The 18,893-nt window shown below is 44.1% G+C and overlaps 1 protein-coding gene across 8 annotated transcripts in view; it reads right to left on the minus strand.

Moving 5' to 3' along the window:
* The window catches only part of DENND2B (DENN domain containing 2B), a 315,618-nt gene that overhangs the window by 103,558 nt on the left and 193,167 nt on the right, over positions 1-18,893 (minus strand). For 7 of the 8 annotated variants that reach the window (XM_075065155.1, XM_075065153.1, XM_075065154.1 and 4 more), the window contains 2 exons: positions 7,352-8,569; positions 1,208-1,344 (listed from right to left, as the gene is read on the minus strand). In XM_075065155.1, coding sequence (XP_074921256.1) covers positions 1,208-1,344; positions 7,352-8,569 — 1,355 coding nt within the window. The remainder of the gene's footprint in view (positions 1-1,207; positions 1,345-7,351; positions 8,570-18,893) is intronic. The other variant, XM_075065156.1, reaches the window with a different exon arrangement.

An 18,893-nucleotide genomic window follows, 5' to 3' on the forward strand; every position in this document is an offset into this window, starting at 1 on the left:
CTAACAGAGCCCAGCTGTAAGCCCAAGAGAGCCAGAGGCAGACCCTTCTCAACAACAGGCCCACACCTCATGGGCACTGCCACAAAAGAGATGGGGGAAGAATAACTCTGTTCGCCGCTTTGAGACTTACCTCTTTGCCAAAGCATAAACCAAAGGAAGATAAAAGCAGACAGCTAAACCAAGGAATAAGAAGGACTGACTGTTCCTTCTGGGCAAATCCCACCATGGGCACAATTCTGCTAGATACTAAGAATCCTCAACTGCCACTGGCTTCAATGGGAGTTGAATGTACTCAGCCCCTTCCAGGAACGAGTCTCATTTTTCTCCACAACCTCTAGACACCACAGCAATAGTGACAGGTGCTTAAGTATTGCAGCTAGATAAGACAGATGGGGCGGGGAAGAAAACTTGCATCGCCCCTGTCAACTGCTCTGTGTACACATGAGAAGGCTTCAGTGTCCAGGGATGCCAGTTGGGCACGTTTCTCAAAAAAAAAAAAAAAAAATGCAGGCACTCCTCGGCCATATGGAAAATCTGTGGTCCAAGTCCCTAGTACCAATAATTATAACATTTCTTTTGACGAGCCTATGTTAAAAGAACATATACAATAAAGAAGGGCCAGTCATTTTCTTCTTGGGTTGAGGAAGATTATTTTTATCTCTGTGGCTTAATCAAGACAATGTTTGGCAATCCTGACAGCACAGAAAGATGAAATTCTTTGTAACAAATCCAATCAACTAGGCGTTAGGGGAGATCACAGAACAATTGCTCTGGGACAGTCCCTACAGAAGTCCTCCAGAGCTTAGGCTGACCACACAACTCCAAGAAGAACAGCCCTGCTGCTTGGTAGTTCTGCAAACTCTGCATCTATTGTTTCCTCCCCTCCCCCATACATTTTAAACCCACTGTGGCTTCAAACCAAGACCTTAGGAAACAGTGAGTTAGTCCATGAAAAGCACAAGGGTGGCTGACCAATCTGTTTCCAATAAGACCATTCAATGAGGTTTGAAGGAATCAAGACCTCCTGCGTGCAGACTGTGAATAATGCGTTTGCTCTGATGCATCAGCCCATTTATCTCCCCTCTTCCCCATTTCGTTTCTTCTTACTGGCAGCGTTTTTGTTCAGGGCATATGTTCAACAATGGATTGTCTAACCACAATTGCTCAACATCAAGTAGCTATTTCATGTGCTGTAACAGGTCCTTACCTACAATGTCTTCATAGGCATTCTCCTCTAAAGTGCTCTTGGATCCAAACTTGTGCTGGCTTTCTGTACCATTCTCAGTTGGGGAGGGAGGGTACAAAGACTGCAGGCTTGAAGCATCTTCAAACTCAAAGGATTTTCTAGAGTTTAAAACAATGCAATGAAATAATTAGTACGAAGGTTTTATAATGACCTAAAGAATCAGCTGTTCATTTGTTCTCTGAGTGATGACAAAATCACTGAAAATGTCTGAGCTGGACTTTAAGGGCTGGGGTGGCCAACCCCTAAGTAGGGAGTAGCACATAGCTGTGTTGCCCAGGGAATAGTGCAGGGAAGGAATTGTGCCTCCAAGAGGCAAAATTACCTCTCTGTTTCCTCCATGTTGCTGCTGGCCTGTACCAGCAGGAAATTATGGTACCCCACAAGCCAGTTCAGCTGTGCTGGTGGGTAGACCAAAAGCTCTTTCCATTCCCCATCCTTTCCACCCAAACTGAAGATTGGGTAGCCCATGCACAGACACAAGTGGGGTTCTGACTCTCCAATGTACCCGAACATGGCCGATTAGTCTGGGCGCACCATCAAGCCCTAACTGAATTATGATGAAACAGCATAACGAAAAGAACAGGTCCTATCTATGTAACCGCTTACATAACCCACCATTCCTACAGTATCTGGGTGCCTCACAGTCTTTGCTGTCCTTATCCTCGCAACTGCCTTGGGAGGTAGGGAAATGCTATTACCCCCATTGTACAGATGGGGAAATGAGGCACAGAGAGACTGAGGCCCAGATTTCTAAAGGCATTTAGGCTGTGCTCAGCACTTCATATATTTCAGAGATTCCAAGGCCAGAAGGGACCGTTGTGATCACCCAGTCTGATCTCCTGTATAGAACAGGCCATAGAACATCCCCAAAATAATTCCTAGAGCATACTGCATAGAGAAACAGCCAATCTTGATTTAAAAATTGCCAGTGATGGAGAATCTACCATGACCTTTGGTAAATGGTTCCAATAGTTCATTATGTTCACTGTCAAAAATGTCCACCTTATTTCCAGGCTGAATTCGTTTAGGTTCAACTTCCAGCCATGGGACTACGTTATACCTTTCTCTGCAAGGCTGAAGAGCCCCTTATTAAAGATTTGTTCCCCATGTAAATACTTACTAGACTGTAAATGAGTCAATAGCAGAGGTAGGGTTAGAACTTGTCCTGTGCTTCAGCCACTGGAATACACTGCCCTTTCTTCCCAGGAGAAAGATGCTCTCTTGAAGTTATGCTTTCCCCAGATACACTAGGTGAGTGATTCTCAACCAGAGGTAGACGTACCCCTGGGGGTACGCAGAGATCTTCCAGGAGGACATCCACTCATCTAGATATTTGCCTAGTCTTACACTAAGATACATATAAAGCACTAACAAAGTCAGTGCAAACTAAAATTTCATACGATTTGTTTATACTACTCTATATACTGAAATGTAAGTACAATATTTATATTGCAATTGATTTATTTTGTAATCATATGCTAAAAAACAAGAGTAAGCAATTTTTTAGTAATAGTGTGCTGAGACACTTTTGAATTTTTATGTCCGATTTTATGTCCAGAAGTTTTTAAGTGAGGTGAAACTTGGGGGTATGCAAGACAAATCAGACTCCTGAAAAGGGTGTAATAGTCTGCAAAGGTTTAGAGACCTGGGAACTCATAGTAACAGTTTACTCTCTTAATTTAGTTTTCAATATACATAATTCCACCAGAAGCACAGAAGGGATCTCAGGAGAGCTTTGAGCAGGGGGTTGGACTAGATGACCTCCTGAGGGACTTCCAACTCTGATATTCTATGATTCTATGACAATGGGGCATACACATTATCCAAGAAAAAATGGGAGCTGCTGGGTGCTGGACACTTGTGAAAATCAGGTGCCTAGCTATGGATGTCTGACTACAAAAATGTAGGTTTCTATTTTGGAAAAAAATCTTGGCCATTAATAGTTATCAGTTACCGTTTTAGCTGAGGCACCATGTTGGTTTTACATGGATACTGAGTTTTAACTGGAAAAAACATATGAGCTAGTTTGAGCTTTTAGATTCAGCCATTCATAAAGGGGAGCATATGGCTGTGAAGGTTTTGCGCAGCTCCAGGTGCAGTGTTTCTCATGGATAAAAGTGTCACTGATTTCTCTCACAGACCCTGTTCCAGCCAGTGGCAAGGATGGGATACAGAGCTGCACAAAACGTGACGGCTGTGGCCTGGGAAGGTAAGTGCTGGAAGGTAGTTGGAGGGGAGGGTGCGGCTGATGATGATATCTGGAGGTGCTGTTTGGGGTGGGTTTGCTATCTGGGGGGGTGCTGAAAGCTGTTTGGGTGTGTCTGGAGGTGAATGGGTACTCAAGACCCTCTGAGAGCAGCTGGATGGAGATCTCTGGCTGCTAAGGGAAAGTGGCCACACTATTGGGCCCCTTCCCTTCTTTCCACCCTGGCATCACAATAGTTAGGAGATGCAAGTTTAGGGCCATCCCTGCACTATAGCTGATTGCATAAATAGTCCTAGCTGGACTGTGGGAATGTGCGACAGGGCTGGCACTTGGTAGCCTGGCAGCTGTGCTACCCCAGGAATTGCAATTCCTTCCCTGCTGCTCCCAGGGGAAGAGAATTTACTGAAGCCTTCATATCAGTGTCTCTTACTTTTTCCATTCACGCCGACTCCTTGCTGCTGTCTGCAGTGTTGGTAAGATGGAACCTAGGCTCCACTCACTGCTTCCTCCTGTCTAATTTGTTCATCAGGAGCCTGGGGTGAGGAGTGGCAGGTGCACAGTCTTGTTCTCTGAGATACACAATACCTCCCCGAAGTGGCAGCTACGCACCTCCCATTGCTCTGGGCTTAGCCTCATGGATTGCTGGCCCACTGTGATTATCAGCGGCCTACGATCTGCATAAAGACTGAGGATGTTCAAATCCATGTTACTGATACAGGATGCTGATAGGAGCCAACCCTGAGTTTCAGATCCAGATCTGAACTCACTTCAAAACGTAGGGTATGCTTGGCCGTGAGATTTTGGTTCAGGTCTATTTTTCATGTAAACCATCAGTACAGCAACACAGAGGCTTAGGGACCGTTTTCAAAACTATTTAGAGTCCTACAGATGCAGATAGGCACCTAGACATTTTTGAAAATCCCTCTAAGCAGGCTAGGCATTTAACACTAAAATAAACTTCAATGCAAATCACAAATCAAGGCAGTGAATAGGCTCCTAAAAGTCATTTCTGGACCCATAGGTAAATGGAACTCATGAAACTGAAAAAAATCCCAGAAATAGGAGCCATCCTCTGAAAACCATTGTGCTGCCATTGAAAGCTGACTTTATCATTATTATTGGCTTCTTTGAGCTTTCTGAGAATGTCCGCCATCTTTCTGAGAAGTGACAATATTTAGGACAATATCTGTTCCGCAGGGGATGGATTATGACCAAACAAATGCTGGACCCACCAGCCCTTTGAGGTTCTCTAAAAAAAACATGTGGACAGATTGCTCCTCCCCCGCCTCAGGAAAAACCTTCCTAACAATTTCCCCCAGACACTTTGCATACTTTTCCTCTATTGTTCACCCTGCCTTTCACAAAAGACGCCTCCATCTCTTGTAGATGTCCAGGAAGCCTAGTCACACAGCCAATCCTGAAGAGATTGGTCCTTTCTCCATGCTCTTTCCTCAGGGGCCAGCCAAGTCAGACATTCCCCAGCATTGTCACCCACTGCTGCTTTCCTGCTCCCCTACACTATTGGGTCCAGATCCCAAGGATACTGCCTGAATCTGTCCCCCCGGCAACCAAGTATGAAAGATTGTAAGCCACTTTTCAATTCTGTTTTATGCTACATTAATACTCAAAGAGAAGTAATAGTTTAAACGAAATGTTCAAGTTCTCATGATATCCGAGTGCAAAGCAGCACAGATGTTTGTTCTGACACGCAGGGCTAATATTAAATATTATATCTACCCTCAGTAAGGTGGCAGCTCAGAGATGCCAATTTTAATAATACGTAATAATAATAAAAACATGGCACCTGTTAAATGATTTGCATCAGAAGATCACTTTACAAACAAAACACTTTACAAATGTGGGAATTATCTTAAAGCTAGAAACTAGAGTCACAGAGATGTTCAGGGCCAGAATCGACAATGGACATCAATCCAGGCTTTGAATTTGCTTCTGCAGTATTTGACTGCAATCACTTGAACAGAATTTAGGGGCCTGATTCACTGCTTTCTTACCCTGTGTAAAGGAACAGGAACTCTACTGAAATCAGTGCTGCGACACTGCAGTAAAGCTGGGGAATGCAGGGAAACGGGCTGCAGAAGTTGACCTGGTTTGTGCAAGGCATAAAGTAGGATCATAGAAGATTAGGGTTGGAAGAGAACTCAGGAGGTCATCTAGTCTAATCTCCTGCTCAAAGCAGGACCAAGCCCAGCTAAATCAAGTAGCGATGGCAGTCCTCTCAACTCTACATTTTACACCCTAATGATCATCATTATTAGTTTAATGCTAACCCCCAAAGGGTCCATTCAGGCCTAGGGCCCCACTGTGCCGAGTGCTGTACAAAGACATATTCTTTGCCCCTGTGAGTTCACTATCTAACCTAATCACCACAGGCGACTGAACTAAAAAATTATGTGCATAGATGACTGTGTAAGCCTGCGTGATGGAGAATATGCAATTTGTCATCACTTAGCACGTGTACAATAAAGACTGTGATACTGACCTCCTTTGTAAAGTGCTTTGAGAACTACTGATTAAAAGTGCTATATAAGAGCTACATAATATTATAATAAATAACAAATCATGCAGTGAATTCCCTGCTCTAGCCACTGTACACAGTCCTCACTATATCACTTGCCTAAGTTTTCAAATGTGTGTCATTACTTACATATGAGCACAGAAAAAATTACTTCTGGTGATCTGAACATTCACAGTGCTGCACTATGCAAAATGAGTGCAGCTTTCTTTCAAATTCAGCTACAGGGGGAACTCTGATTAGCCCATAGGCTTGGTTTGCTCACTGAGATTTCAGCCAGGGTTCACAGATACACACTACTAACCACATCTTGGTTTTTTGCATTTCCTCACTCTCTTTCTTTGAGAGACAGCAGCAGTAACATCATTTGATCCAATTCAGAAACAAGCTCTGAAAGCCCAATCCTCCCTTTCTCCTGCCCCATTGCATTTTAGGTCAGGTTGTGCTGACACACACTAGCAAGAAGTTGAGCCAATATCTAGTACCAAATACTGAATTTATAGGGTACATTCAAAATAGCACATAGCAGTTACTTGTAAAACTCAAATACTGAATGTGTGTGTGTTATACACACACAGCATCCAAAGGTGTCCATATATTAGTACTTTGAAAGGTTATGAACAATCTACCCCTACATTTTCCAAGCAGCGAACAGATTTTGAGCCATATCATTCCCATTAAAAGTCAGAGGGAGTCACATAGTTAAAAATCACACAGTCTACTGTGGAAATGTAGCTGGAAGGATTAAAAATACCATACTCATCTCCAGTTTTGTATACTATATACATACACAGCCCACTCTGTAAGGGTTTTCTCAGAATAAACCCTCACTAATCCACTGCTACTCATTTAGGACTGACAATTCCAAGAACGGAATGAAACAGACAACATCCCACCTAACTGGCATGTTTACTGTGCCTGCAACCTTTAGATGCAAATGCATCCCCTATTGATGTGCTTTGAGGTTAACACCACTGACACAACAAGGACACTGATAGAATGATAATGGTTGTATTACAAGAGTTAAGATGATAATGAAATTATGCTTCATTAAAGATCTAGAGTAAGGCGTTTATGCCAGATTGACACAGATGACCTTCAGCAGTTGTGGAGCAGTCAAAAAGGCTCCCCCAATGGATCCAGATTTCCTAGTAGGAGAATTCCAGTTGTCTTCAAAACTGTAATAAAACAAAGGTAATGTACCAGGTTGCCATCCATTCTGATGCTAGAGCTCAAGCCACTATCAAAGGCTTCTTGCTTTTCTTGGGCCAAAAGCATTGTATTAGGAGGGAGAAGAATCTTGTTATTCACAAATCACTCTACATTTATTTTAATATCGTGTGCAATACATTTCCCCAGATTTTACCTATTTTGGGACTTTCTGTGAAAGCGTGACTCTTTCTTCTGTCTCCTGGTCACAGGGGGAGCAGGGGTGGATGGGAGAGGGGGAGGAGCAGCAGGTGTAGGAGAAGGAGGTAGACCATTGCTTGGTTTACTTTTGTGGTTCTTATCAGCTTCATATTCAAAGGTGCGTTTGGGTTTGGGGACAGGGTTCACTGCTGTGTTAGCTGGGCTCTCAGGGAGCAGCTTAGGGCTACCAGAATCTGTGGTAGCCCCTTGTTTCGTTTTATTACTTTTTTCAGTCTCAGCAGGTGTTTCTGGATCCCTCTCAACACTAACAGTCCCTCCTTTGCTATCGCTCACGTTCTCACTCAAACCTTCCACAGTACCCAGCGTCATGGACTTTTTCCTCCCTCTGTCAACACTATAGCAGCTACTTGGCAACTGAGGGAGACCCCTGCCAGGCTGTTCTTTTAATGCCTGTTCAATCTTCTGTATTCTGTTTAGCACGGCAGAAGTCTCTTTTCTGGCATGCCCTTTGTAGAAAGCATTGGAAGGAGCCTCGCTCCTGCTTGGTCTCTTTTCCAACCTATGGCAGGAATCTCTGTCTGGGAGCTCCTCTTCCTCTGTTTCTGGGTAGGAGCACTCGGAAAATGTTCTGCTCATTCTCCGGAATGCTTTAAAATCAAAAGTCTTCTCACTGCAAGGAGAGGGCAATATGCTAGGGCAGCCCTCACTGCCAGATCTGTCCCCGAAGTCCCTCTTGTCCACGCGTGTGCTCATCCTGGGAGAAAGCTGCTTGCGGCACTCCCATTCTGTAATCTTCTGCCTGATGTCCAGTGCCTGGGAGTGGATGCTTGCCCTGCTGAGAGAGATGTTCCGTAAATTGGCTGCAGTTCCCAAGGTGAGAGTGCTCCGCATGAGCTGACGGTTCCCTATTCCATCCCCATCCTGAGTCTCCTTGGGGGTCTCTTTTTGGTCCTCAGCCTTGCAAACAGACAGCCTTTTATCCAAGGAGCCAACGCTCACAGCTTTTAGAGAGTGGTTTGGAGAGTCTGTGTCTGAGGGGAGCCCAGAGGTGCCTCTCAGCGCAGACCCCCGTCTGCTCCAGTCCTTGAGGAGCAGCCTGGAATTGGAAACTTTGGTGAACCTGGTGGACCGGCAGGACTCCTCACTGTCACTGAGGGGATAGGCTGGGCTTCTGGGTGGGGACAAAAGAGGAGGCGGAGAGACTGACTGACACCTGGAAACAAAAAGAAAATAAAGATCAGCTCCCTTGAAAACTAAACAAGTAAACAGGACTATGTATGCAAATCACACAATAGCAAATATCATCCTCAGAGGGCAACTAAATGCTGTCCAAATGCAAAATTACAGGGAGTAGCAATTTGCAAAGAACTGGCATTTCCAAAACCAACCTTCCACCCTTTTGCCCAGGATTTACTGAAGCTTGCTCCATCTGAGTATAGCTGTCAAATGCATTATCAAGCCATTGCCTTGAAAGCATCTACCACAGAGACAGTGGGGCAGATCCTCAGCTGCTATAAATCAGCATAGATCCATTGGCCTCTGAGAGATTGCGGCCTCTTGGCAGGAAGACAATACTACATCGAAGAAGACTCCCACTGAAGCAAGAATCAGGGAAGCTTATGTAAGGAAAATAGCTTAGACCTTGGAAATATTGAGCAAATACATTAAAAATATGTAGGTTTTTATCTCATGATATCCACAGTATAATACCATTACAATATTTTTAAGCAAGTACAAATTTATATACAAAATCAAATTAAAATGGCAAAAGAAAGACCTGTTTTGTCTTTGGACTGATAGAGGCCAACAGATGAAATTTAGTGTTATTTATCAGGAAGAACAAATAATTCTTTATCAAAAAGGTGTTACTGTCTGAAGGAAAAAAAAAAGGTTAATTCTAAAAAGTATAAAATATTCAAAAATCTCTCAGCAATTCCTTTTCTAAATTATCAGGGCCTTTAAAGACACATTTTTGTCATGGCTTGCAGAATGCACCATTTTTACTACCCAGTTATATTTTATCAAACTTTTGCAAACTGTTACAAAGAGCTTCAAAAAAAGAACAGTAAGACACTCACAAATCAGTAATATAGCAGCAGTGGGAAAATTAAGCCAAAACCATGTCAAAAACAGGGTTGTAAGTTTCCTGTCACAAAACGCACACATAAAATATATCACCAAATTAATCACGACTCCTTCAACTGTCAGCCTTAGAAACCCTTTCAGTTCTAAACAGTAATTAAAGGGAAGGGAAAAAACATATCTCCTTACATCTAAAGCTGATTTTGTATTATAAGGAGAATGTGGCCAGTTTCAATTTAACCCGCTGACTATACATAAAATCCAAATGGAAGATCTATTTAGAGAAAAGTAAAGAACCCTGTGAGCCGTACAACCCAGACACTACCGGTGCAGAAACAGTTTGAAAGATTCCTGCTTCTCAGTTAATGGGCAGCCCATACTTACAGTGTGGATCCCGATCAAGCCCTACACATTGGTCAGAATATCCAGAGTACTGAAACAATCACTGCACAGCACTGCAGAGCTTAGCTTGAGACATGAGAGTCTTATTCCTTCAGAAACATTCCAGTGAATCAGAACTACAACAACAACAAGTTGTTAGATCTCATCCCAGTTTCCCAGAGTTAATGCTGCCTTGCAAGCAAAAACTCAGAAGTACAATAAAAGCTCAGGTCAGAGAACAACAAAGTATCACCAAAAGCAACTTAACTCTTTTTCAGTGTCCTGTGTGGGATCACATCTCTTTGGCACAGAAGTTGCAGATGTCTTTGACTAGATGAGTTTTATTTTCTTCTTCCGCATTTCAAAAAAAAAAAGTGTCCTCCATGAGGAACTGCATGCTGTGCCCCATGGAGTAATGATAAATCATTCACCAGTGCTGGTTTGGTGCAGCTGAGTTTTGTCTTCATGACAGTAGTGGTAGTACCAGGGTATAGGTGTGTAATTCTGAGCCCTAGAACAGAAAGTAAATTTTCTGCTATTCTGTAGAGCTTCACAAAACATGTTTCTTTGTAGATATGAAATCCCAGAAGATCAGGAGCAACCATGTGCTAGCAGGTTTAGTATTTTTAGCAGCTTGTCTCAAAGATGAATTTATAATGGGATGTTCCATAGAATCCTCCTGACCCAGCAGCCCTTTCAACTATTGTAGGTCCTGAAGATATTTCCTGAATCTGTCTTCTCAGGCTTCCAAAGGACATGCATGGTTCTGAATCTTGATTTTCCCCCCTCTTTGGTTTCATAGTGCCAAGTCAGGTTATTCATTTCATCTTTAATGCTGACTCATCTTGTTGGGGTTTGGAACGATGTTCTCCAGAAGGCCATTTCCCCTGCTGCAGAGGTAGTCTGCCATTTGTCTGAACGTAACAAGAACATCCTGGACCAAATGAAGCCATTTATGCCTAATGTCCACAGTCTGTGTCACTGCTGATTTAAGATGTGTGTTAGCCAGATCCCCAATTGGGATTCAGCTGCAAAATGTCCATCTGAAGTCTGTGACCCATGGAGGGCGGGTTAAGATTTTCTTCCCTCCTCAAGATTATCCTTCTTCTCTAGGGTGGGAACACTGAGTTACAAATCAAGAGGGGACTTTGCAGTTAAATGAAAGCATTAAACTCAAATGATAAATTAAACTCACAATAGCAGGAATAAAGTGCAGAGTAACTGAGGTCAGATTAGCAGTTAGATATTGGAGCTAGTGAGATTATCCTGATAATCCTCTGCCTGTCTTTGACTTTTCTGTTTAATGGAAAATATTTTAATCATTGCCTTCGCTGTGTTGTTTTTGAAAGGATTTCCCTGCCTCCCCCTTGCTGCATTAAATAGAAGATGGTTTTCCTGATTATGAAGATTATTATTATTTAACATTTGTATTGTGGTAGTGCTTAGAGGTCAACCAAACCGAAGTCCCTTTGTTTGAGGTGCTATACACACATTTAATAAATGGCAACCCTAGCCACAGAGTTTACAGTCTAATAGAGCGGCATATAGATTCTTTGAGTCAATTTTAGGAAGTTGTTACTAATAGTACATTGGGTTTTCTTTTATGAGATAGTTTATTATCCTCCTATTTGAGTGGTTTCACTTGTTATAGTCCATATGAAAATAATAAAATGTATCATTTAACATTTTCATCACCATAAATAAGAACACTTCTGAAGTAGGTAAATTACATTAGCTCCATTTTACAGATGGGGAAAAGTGAGGCAGAGATCCTAAAGGTGCAAGCAGAGAATGCCAGGATTAGAATTTTGAGTTCTTGGTTCCCAGTCCTATGTTCAAATTACTAGTCCACAGTTCTCCGAATGGCTGGCATTGACTGTATTATAGTGCCTTGATATATAGTGCTTGATATTAGTGTTTGTATATGCCAACATATGTGTTTCCTGGGATAGTAGGGTTGGGTTTTTTGTTCACATGAATGCATTTGTAATCTTTATATTATTTATTAAAAAGATACAGGATAAAAACAAATGTTCAAAGAACAGAAAAATAAGGAGAACAGGTAACAACTGAAGGGGGTTTATTGCTCTCCTGAGCTTTTGTGGAGTGCTGCCCTCTGACTGTAATAGCTAACCCGAAACTGCAATAAAACGTTCTAACACAGTGGTTTTCAACCTTTTTCATTTGCGGATCCCTAACAAATTTCAAATGGTCCCTTTGGAAATTCAACCTGTGGTCCACAAAGCCCTACCATAGAAGTCTTAGATCATTAGGCGGACCCCAGGCCAAATCTGGACTGCCAGACGCTTTTGAACAGACCTCAAAATCTTTTTATTTCCTTATTATCATTATTGTATTTTTTTTTCTCTTGACCATGAATATGCCTTGAAAAGAAATTTGTACCTTGACAAAAAATAATTGACTACTCTGTCTCAGACTGAAAACGGAGTGAACAGAATTCAACTATAAGCGTTGCACATGCTCGGCCCATCATTGATACAGTGTGAGAAGGGCACTAAAATGTGGGCTTCCAGGTTTTGACCTGTAAGTGGGGATATTCAAATACTTCTGATTGATCAGAAAAATGGAATGCCTTTTCTGGGATCTGAAACTGTTTTTTCCATTCACAAAGCCCCTAGACATCGTCTGCAGACCGCAGGAGTCCATGGACCACAGGCTGAAAACCACTGCTTTAACATTTTGTTCTGCATTGAACACACTGCTGTTTTCATTCATAATATTTATATGTCACTGTTAGGAATGTTCCCTGATCAGTTTATAGTCTCAGGAACATCTTTTGAGTTGTTTCACTCTTGTGAAGAGGTTTATTGAATCGGCAGGGAGAAAAGGCCTTATTTGCATGATCCGCATGCATTGCAAAGTTTTTCTCCATAAAATACATTAATCCACAAACAAAAGTACTAGTGGTTCTTTTCCATAGCAAAGTTATTGTTTAAATTATCTGCTCGTAGAGCTTGTTCTTGCACCCATTGAGTTCAGTGGCAAAACTCCCATTAACTTTAATGGAGCAAGACCAGGCCTTTAGAATAAAAGTTATTTTTGAAATGCATACGGCTATGCATTTGTAATATTACAAAACAATCCTGGCACTGTTAACACACTTCCTGGCTGAAGATCACACAACAGAATGGCAGATTCTCAAGTCTTCCCCAAAGCAGACCAAAGATGGAAAACAGAGATGACTTGAAGAATGGCTGACCGAAAACACAAAGCTATAAGAAGAGCAAGGGAGTATACTTTACACATGAAGCCCAATCACAGTCTTACTTCCATCACTGTAAATCAGGAATAACTCTGTGGAAATCAATGAGTTACACTAGTGTGGAGTTAGTGTGGCGACAGTGAGTGGAGAATCAGGCCCAATGGATGTCACTGAGGGCAGAATTTGGCACACGAAGTATTGTATAGCCTGAATCAGCCGGGGGGCTGATTTACACACCAGTATACAGCTAAACTTGCAATTTAAAAAAGTAGGGCCAGCTCTCAGCTGGTGTAAATCAGCACATCTCCATTGACTTCAGTGGAACTATATTGATTTAAACCAGTTTAGGATTTGGCCCTGTAACTCCACCAGTGAGATAAAAGCCTCCTTATTACCCAGATTACAGATAAGATCCTGTAGTTAGGTGGCTGCCCCACTCCAGTAGACGGGGATTAAAAGCAGCCTGCTGCGCTGGGAAAAGGAGGGAAAGCAGCCGAGGGAGTAGCTGATCACACGTGTGGCCAGCTCAATCAGGGCCCAGCTGGCCCTGATAAGAGGGTTCTGGGCAGGAGCTGAGAGAGTCTCACTCTAGCTCTGGAGTGGGAGGGGCTAGCTGCCTGGGGGCAAGGTACCAGAAGTGCAGCAATGCTGGGGAAGGGCAAAGGGAGCTGGAGAGCTCCAGCCGGGCAAACCCCCAGGCTGACAGCCTTGTTTAAGACCAAAAGGTACTGGGGCTGCAGAGGGGCAGCCCAGGGATAGGCAAAGGCAGCAGGTCCTACTTGCCAAGGATGAGTGCCATTACAGACTGCAGTCTGCCCCAGGGAAAGGGGCTAGATGATGACTGGCAGCAACCACTGAGGCAAGGTGGGCTTAGGGGCTGGGGGTTCCCCTGGGAGGGGATACCCAGGGTGTGGGGGTACTGCTGGGGGCAGAACCCTGAGGAAAAGGCACTGGGGTCTGGGAGGGACATGGGGCCTGAGGCAGGCAAGACACCCGCCGGCCAGGGGGTGCTCTGAAGGCTGGAAAGAGCTAATTCCAGGACGACCAGCAGGAGGCACTACGCCAGTGAGTCTTCGAATTGCTACAGATCCTAATAGTAAAATGTGACCAAAGCCTCTGAGTCCTGTCTTGTTATTCAAAGACCTCTTCTAAAGTGCACATCTCATAGGATGCAGGGCCCACAAATAGATTTCCCTACACTTACTCAGACCGAACAGTACCACTCAACACGAATAAAAGGCAGAATCCTGGCCATGGGGATTCAGGCATTCTGACAAAGACTGCACTATGTGATTTACTAAGACCACCAGAATCAGGGCCGGCTCTAGCAATTTCGCCGCCCCAAGCACGGCGGCACGCCGCGGGGGGTGCTCTGTCGCTCGCTGGTCCCGCGGCTCTGGTGGACCTGCCACAGAGGTGTCTGCGGGAGGTCCACCGGAGCCACGGGACCAGCGGCCCGTCCGCAGCCACGCCTGTGGCAGCTCCACCGGAGCCGCAGAACCAGCTGACCGTCCACAGAAACGCCTGCGGGAGGTCCACTGGAGCCGCCTGCCGCCCTCCCAGCAACCGGCAGAGCGCCCCCTGCGGCATGCCGCCCCAAGCACGCGCTTGGCGCGCTGTGGCCTGGAGCCGGCCCTGACCAGAATCAAGGAACACTACAATTATACTGCCAAAATTTAACTACACAGAATAAATGCTCTTTCCCAAAAAACCCATTTCCATGGGAGGATAAGTAGATATTACAGTAAAAAGACATAATTATACAACTTTATTATAATCTTTGTTTCAAGACAAAAATATTTTTATTGAAGTTTTCTATATACAGAATGATATATACGTCTTACAAGATGTATCATTACACATTCCCTCAAAATAATAAGTATAAACAGCATAACGCAACATTATGGAATCAAATTTGTATTTCTTAAAGGTTAACTCGAACAGAATCATAGAAGATTATTTCTTTCCTGCTCAGGAATTCTGCTCATTGTTCTGGAAATAATAGATTTCACAGAGCAAATTGCTATGAGTTGCCATGTTCTCCCATCTGAAAATCTCGTGCCTTAGCTGAGAAGCATTTAAACCACTAACAAGCAATTGAGGAAAGCCCAGACCATACTTAGAAAACTACAATGTAAATTTCAAAGCAATTTTTTGACCAGGGTATGGAATAAAATGTATAGATGCCTAGCATACACAGAGAGATTTATTAAAGATGATGATGAGATACCCCACCTTTACTCCATTGTATTCGCGCTGCATAATGAAGGATCCAGTAAGAGTCTGACGGCTTGCTTAGGCCCTGATCCTGCAACTTTTTACGTACCTCCTTACCTTTACTAGTATGAGCCACCATGGATTGTGACTATTCCTGGTGGCAAAGTTAAGCACTTGCGTCAATATTTGTAGGATCGAGGTCCGAGTGCATGGATGCTATTGAAAGCATTTTGCCAAAGAAGTACTTTAGTTTATTCCTGCCACACTCACAAAAAACTATAGAAAATTACTTTTTAAGCAAGTCAAGAACATCAGGTTATAATATTCCAATACAGCACGGAATAAGGGTTTTAGCTCCATTGTCAATCTGACTCGTTAAAATCAGTACTATGGGCCTGATCTTTCGTTTAGCCAAGCTGTGCTTGGAACACAGTTCTCTTCTGCTTCCAGACCACCCCAGAACATCTCCTACACTGGGGGTTGGGTGTGGCTGATGCAGGACCTGATACAGTGGCTTTACAATGACTTGCTGCCTTTTCAGGTCAGCTTTCTGCAATGCAAAGCAGAGACTGTGGTAGCCAAGCAGCTGTCCCTATGTTTTATTAGGATGTTACAGCAGGTAACAATCATAATTTACACTTAGGTAGCAGTTTTCATCCAAGGATCTACAGTGCTTTATAAACATTAAATAAGCATTATTATTAGGCAACATTCTACACTAGTGAATACATTCCGCCACAGAGAGCATAAGTGACTTGCCCTGAACGCAAGGTGAGTCAGTGGCAAAGATGGGACTAAAACTCAGCATTCCTAATCCCCGGTGCCCTGCTCTGACCACAGGACTAGCAGTACCAACTTCAAGGCCTCACTGTAGCTCCCCTGAAGTTTCATAAATTACTCCAAAGATTAAATTCTATGGAAGAGGGTGAGCCCCAACATGTCAGGAAAAGCTGTCTGAAATACCTTTATCTTTCCCAAATGTGAGACAGTTTCTAGATCTCAATAATGCAGGAAATGTCCCCTTTCAACATGTATACCACCTGGGCAAGGCATTTACTACAAAGGATATGGTGAAAGTGCAAGGGTCCCTCCCTGGTTTGCTGTAGTTAATATCCCTTTGTTTCAGCCTAATGTTTACATTAGAAAGTTCACATTAGTTCTGTGAGGATTTTTTCCCCCCCAAGATTGGTTCCTGTCTGCTTGGTTGGTGCTGAGTATTTTATTCGGGTTTTGTGCTGATCCCGGCTTTTCCTCTGAGTATTTTGCCATCTGTATCAAGGCAACCTAACCTAAATCAGAACAACCCCTAGTAAAATCAGAACCAGCTGGGACCCTAAGCAGACTAGTAGCATATTTCAGCACACGTGGCCTGGTTCAGATGAATGGAGACTTACCACAAAGATCATTGTTCCAATCAGCATCTTCAGAGATCTGTAGAAAATACTACCAAAAATCTTCAGCAACTTTACCCAAAGCTGCAAAATTCAGTGGAGAATCGAATTTAAAAAAAGGCTCCCAAGTCCTCACAATAACTCTTTCACTGCATTCACAGTGTGGGGAGGAGTTCAAGTAGAGAAACATTTGAAGACTATATATCCATACACTACTCTGTTTAGAATGGGGTAGACAAACGATGGCCCATGGGCCGAATTCGGCCTATCAGGGCTTTGGATCCAGCCCGCAGGACTGCCACCCCCATGGCACTGTGGGGCTAAGGTAGGCTCCCTGCCTGCCCTGTCCCGCATCACTCCCGGAAGTGGCCCGGCATCACGTCGCTGTGGCCCCTGGGGGTGGGGGGCAGGGGGCTCTGTGTGCTGCCCTCACCTGTAGCCACAGTCCCCCTCTCCCCCCACGGGGAACCACGGCCAACAGAAGCTTTGGGGGAGGTATCCGTAAGCGAGGGCAGCACGCAGCGTCCTCTTCCCCCCCTCCAAGGGGCCACAGGGAAGAGCCCTCTTCCCCCCTCTCCCAGGGAGCAGTGCGGGGCCAGGGCAGGCAGGGAGCCTGACTTAGCCTCACTGTGCCCCACTGCTACCCCGGAGCCACTCAAGGTAAGGCTGGAGCCAGCAGCCCACATCCCAACCCCCTGCCCCAAGCCTCACCTCTCCTGCACCTCAACCCCCTGCCCTGAGCCCCTTCATACACCCCACATCCCCTCCTGCACCCCAACCCCTTGCCCAGAGCCCCTTCCTGCACACTGCACCCCCTCCCACACCCCACACTCCAACCCCCTGTCCCAGCCCTACATTCATGGCCCTGTATGCAATTTCCCCACCCAGATGTGGCCCTCAGGCCAAAAAGTTTGCCCACCCTTGGTTTAGAATATGGGGGCCAGATTCTCCACTAGTGTAACTCAGCATAGCTCCACTGAAGTCATTGAAGCTACACTGATTTACACCCATTGAGGAGATACACCTCATAAATATTATGGATATTTATCAGATAAAGTATCCAGGTAATTAATTAAAAGTTTTAAAATAGTGTCATGATATTCCCTGTTTAATAATTCAGTTTCATTGCCAGAAGCAGGGGGACTTCTACTCTATATGAGTCTATTGCTTAAAAACATGACTGTAAGAAGTCAAAACATGTATTTAACATTAACATTCCATTACAGTGAAGGGGGAAAGTCCACACCTCTGTTGGCACTACATTTGTCAGTCTGTTTGGCAGCAGAGCAAACAAGGCTGATGTGTACAGATTAACAGGATGAAGAGGTGTGCAACGAGGTTATCTCGACAAGCAGATGGGTGGAAAAAACCTATATCTCTAGGTTTCTATTGTGTGCGGTTAGATAAGCTTATCCATGGTCTAAGTCTTATCTATCAAATGGAAGCCTTCAACCAGCTGAAAGGTAAGTGAAATAAGCCTCTTATCGTTGAGGATATATTTTATCAATTTCTTAGGGATAAATTTTCAGACGAGCATTTTCCCTCATGCAAGAATAAGCTGTCACCAAAAAAACTGCACCTGAACTGCACATGCATTAGAAATACAATTGGGCTTTATTATGGGTTTAAATCATGTAGCAAATATTCAGATTTGCACTTAAATCCATTTTGGAGAGCCAAAAATGTTGCAGTAAATTTCTAACTCCACAGACAGAGAGGCAGGGAATGCGTCCAGCTGAAACATGTTCCTTAGGCTATGTCTACACTTAAAATGCTAAAGTGGCATATAGCTGCAGCTGCGCCGAAATAGCACTGCAGTGGAGACTCTCTTGGGAGGGGTTTTCCCATTGCTGTAGTCAATCCACCTCCCTGAGAGGCAGTAGCTAGGTCAACAGAAGTATTCTTCCATGTACCTTGCGCTGTCTACACTAAGGGTTAGGTTGGCCTAACTACATCTCTCAAGGCCAGTAAAAGTTTTCAGTCTAGACCAGCCCTTAATCCAATTGAGTAGCACTTTAGTCCATGAGTAGCTTCTCTGATTTCAGTGTGGTTATCTTAATAGGGGCACGGAGGGTGACTGTCCCACCAGCAGCTTTGACACGTATGGGTGGCGCCAGTTCAGAGGATGTGGAAGTCATGAATTTTCAAATGAGGTTGGAGAGTGAGCCCACCTTGCACTCACCCAGCGGTGGCGGCTCCTATCCCACAGGGCTGGGCCCCTGGGACGTGGGATCGCATGACAG

The sequence above is a fragment of the Chelonoidis abingdonii genome, chromosome 4, assembly GCF_003597395.2.
Source record: "Chelonoidis abingdonii isolate Lonesome George chromosome 4, CheloAbing_2.0, whole genome shotgun sequence".
NCBI lineage: Eukaryota > Metazoa > Chordata > Testudines > Testudinidae > Chelonoidis > Chelonoidis abingdonii.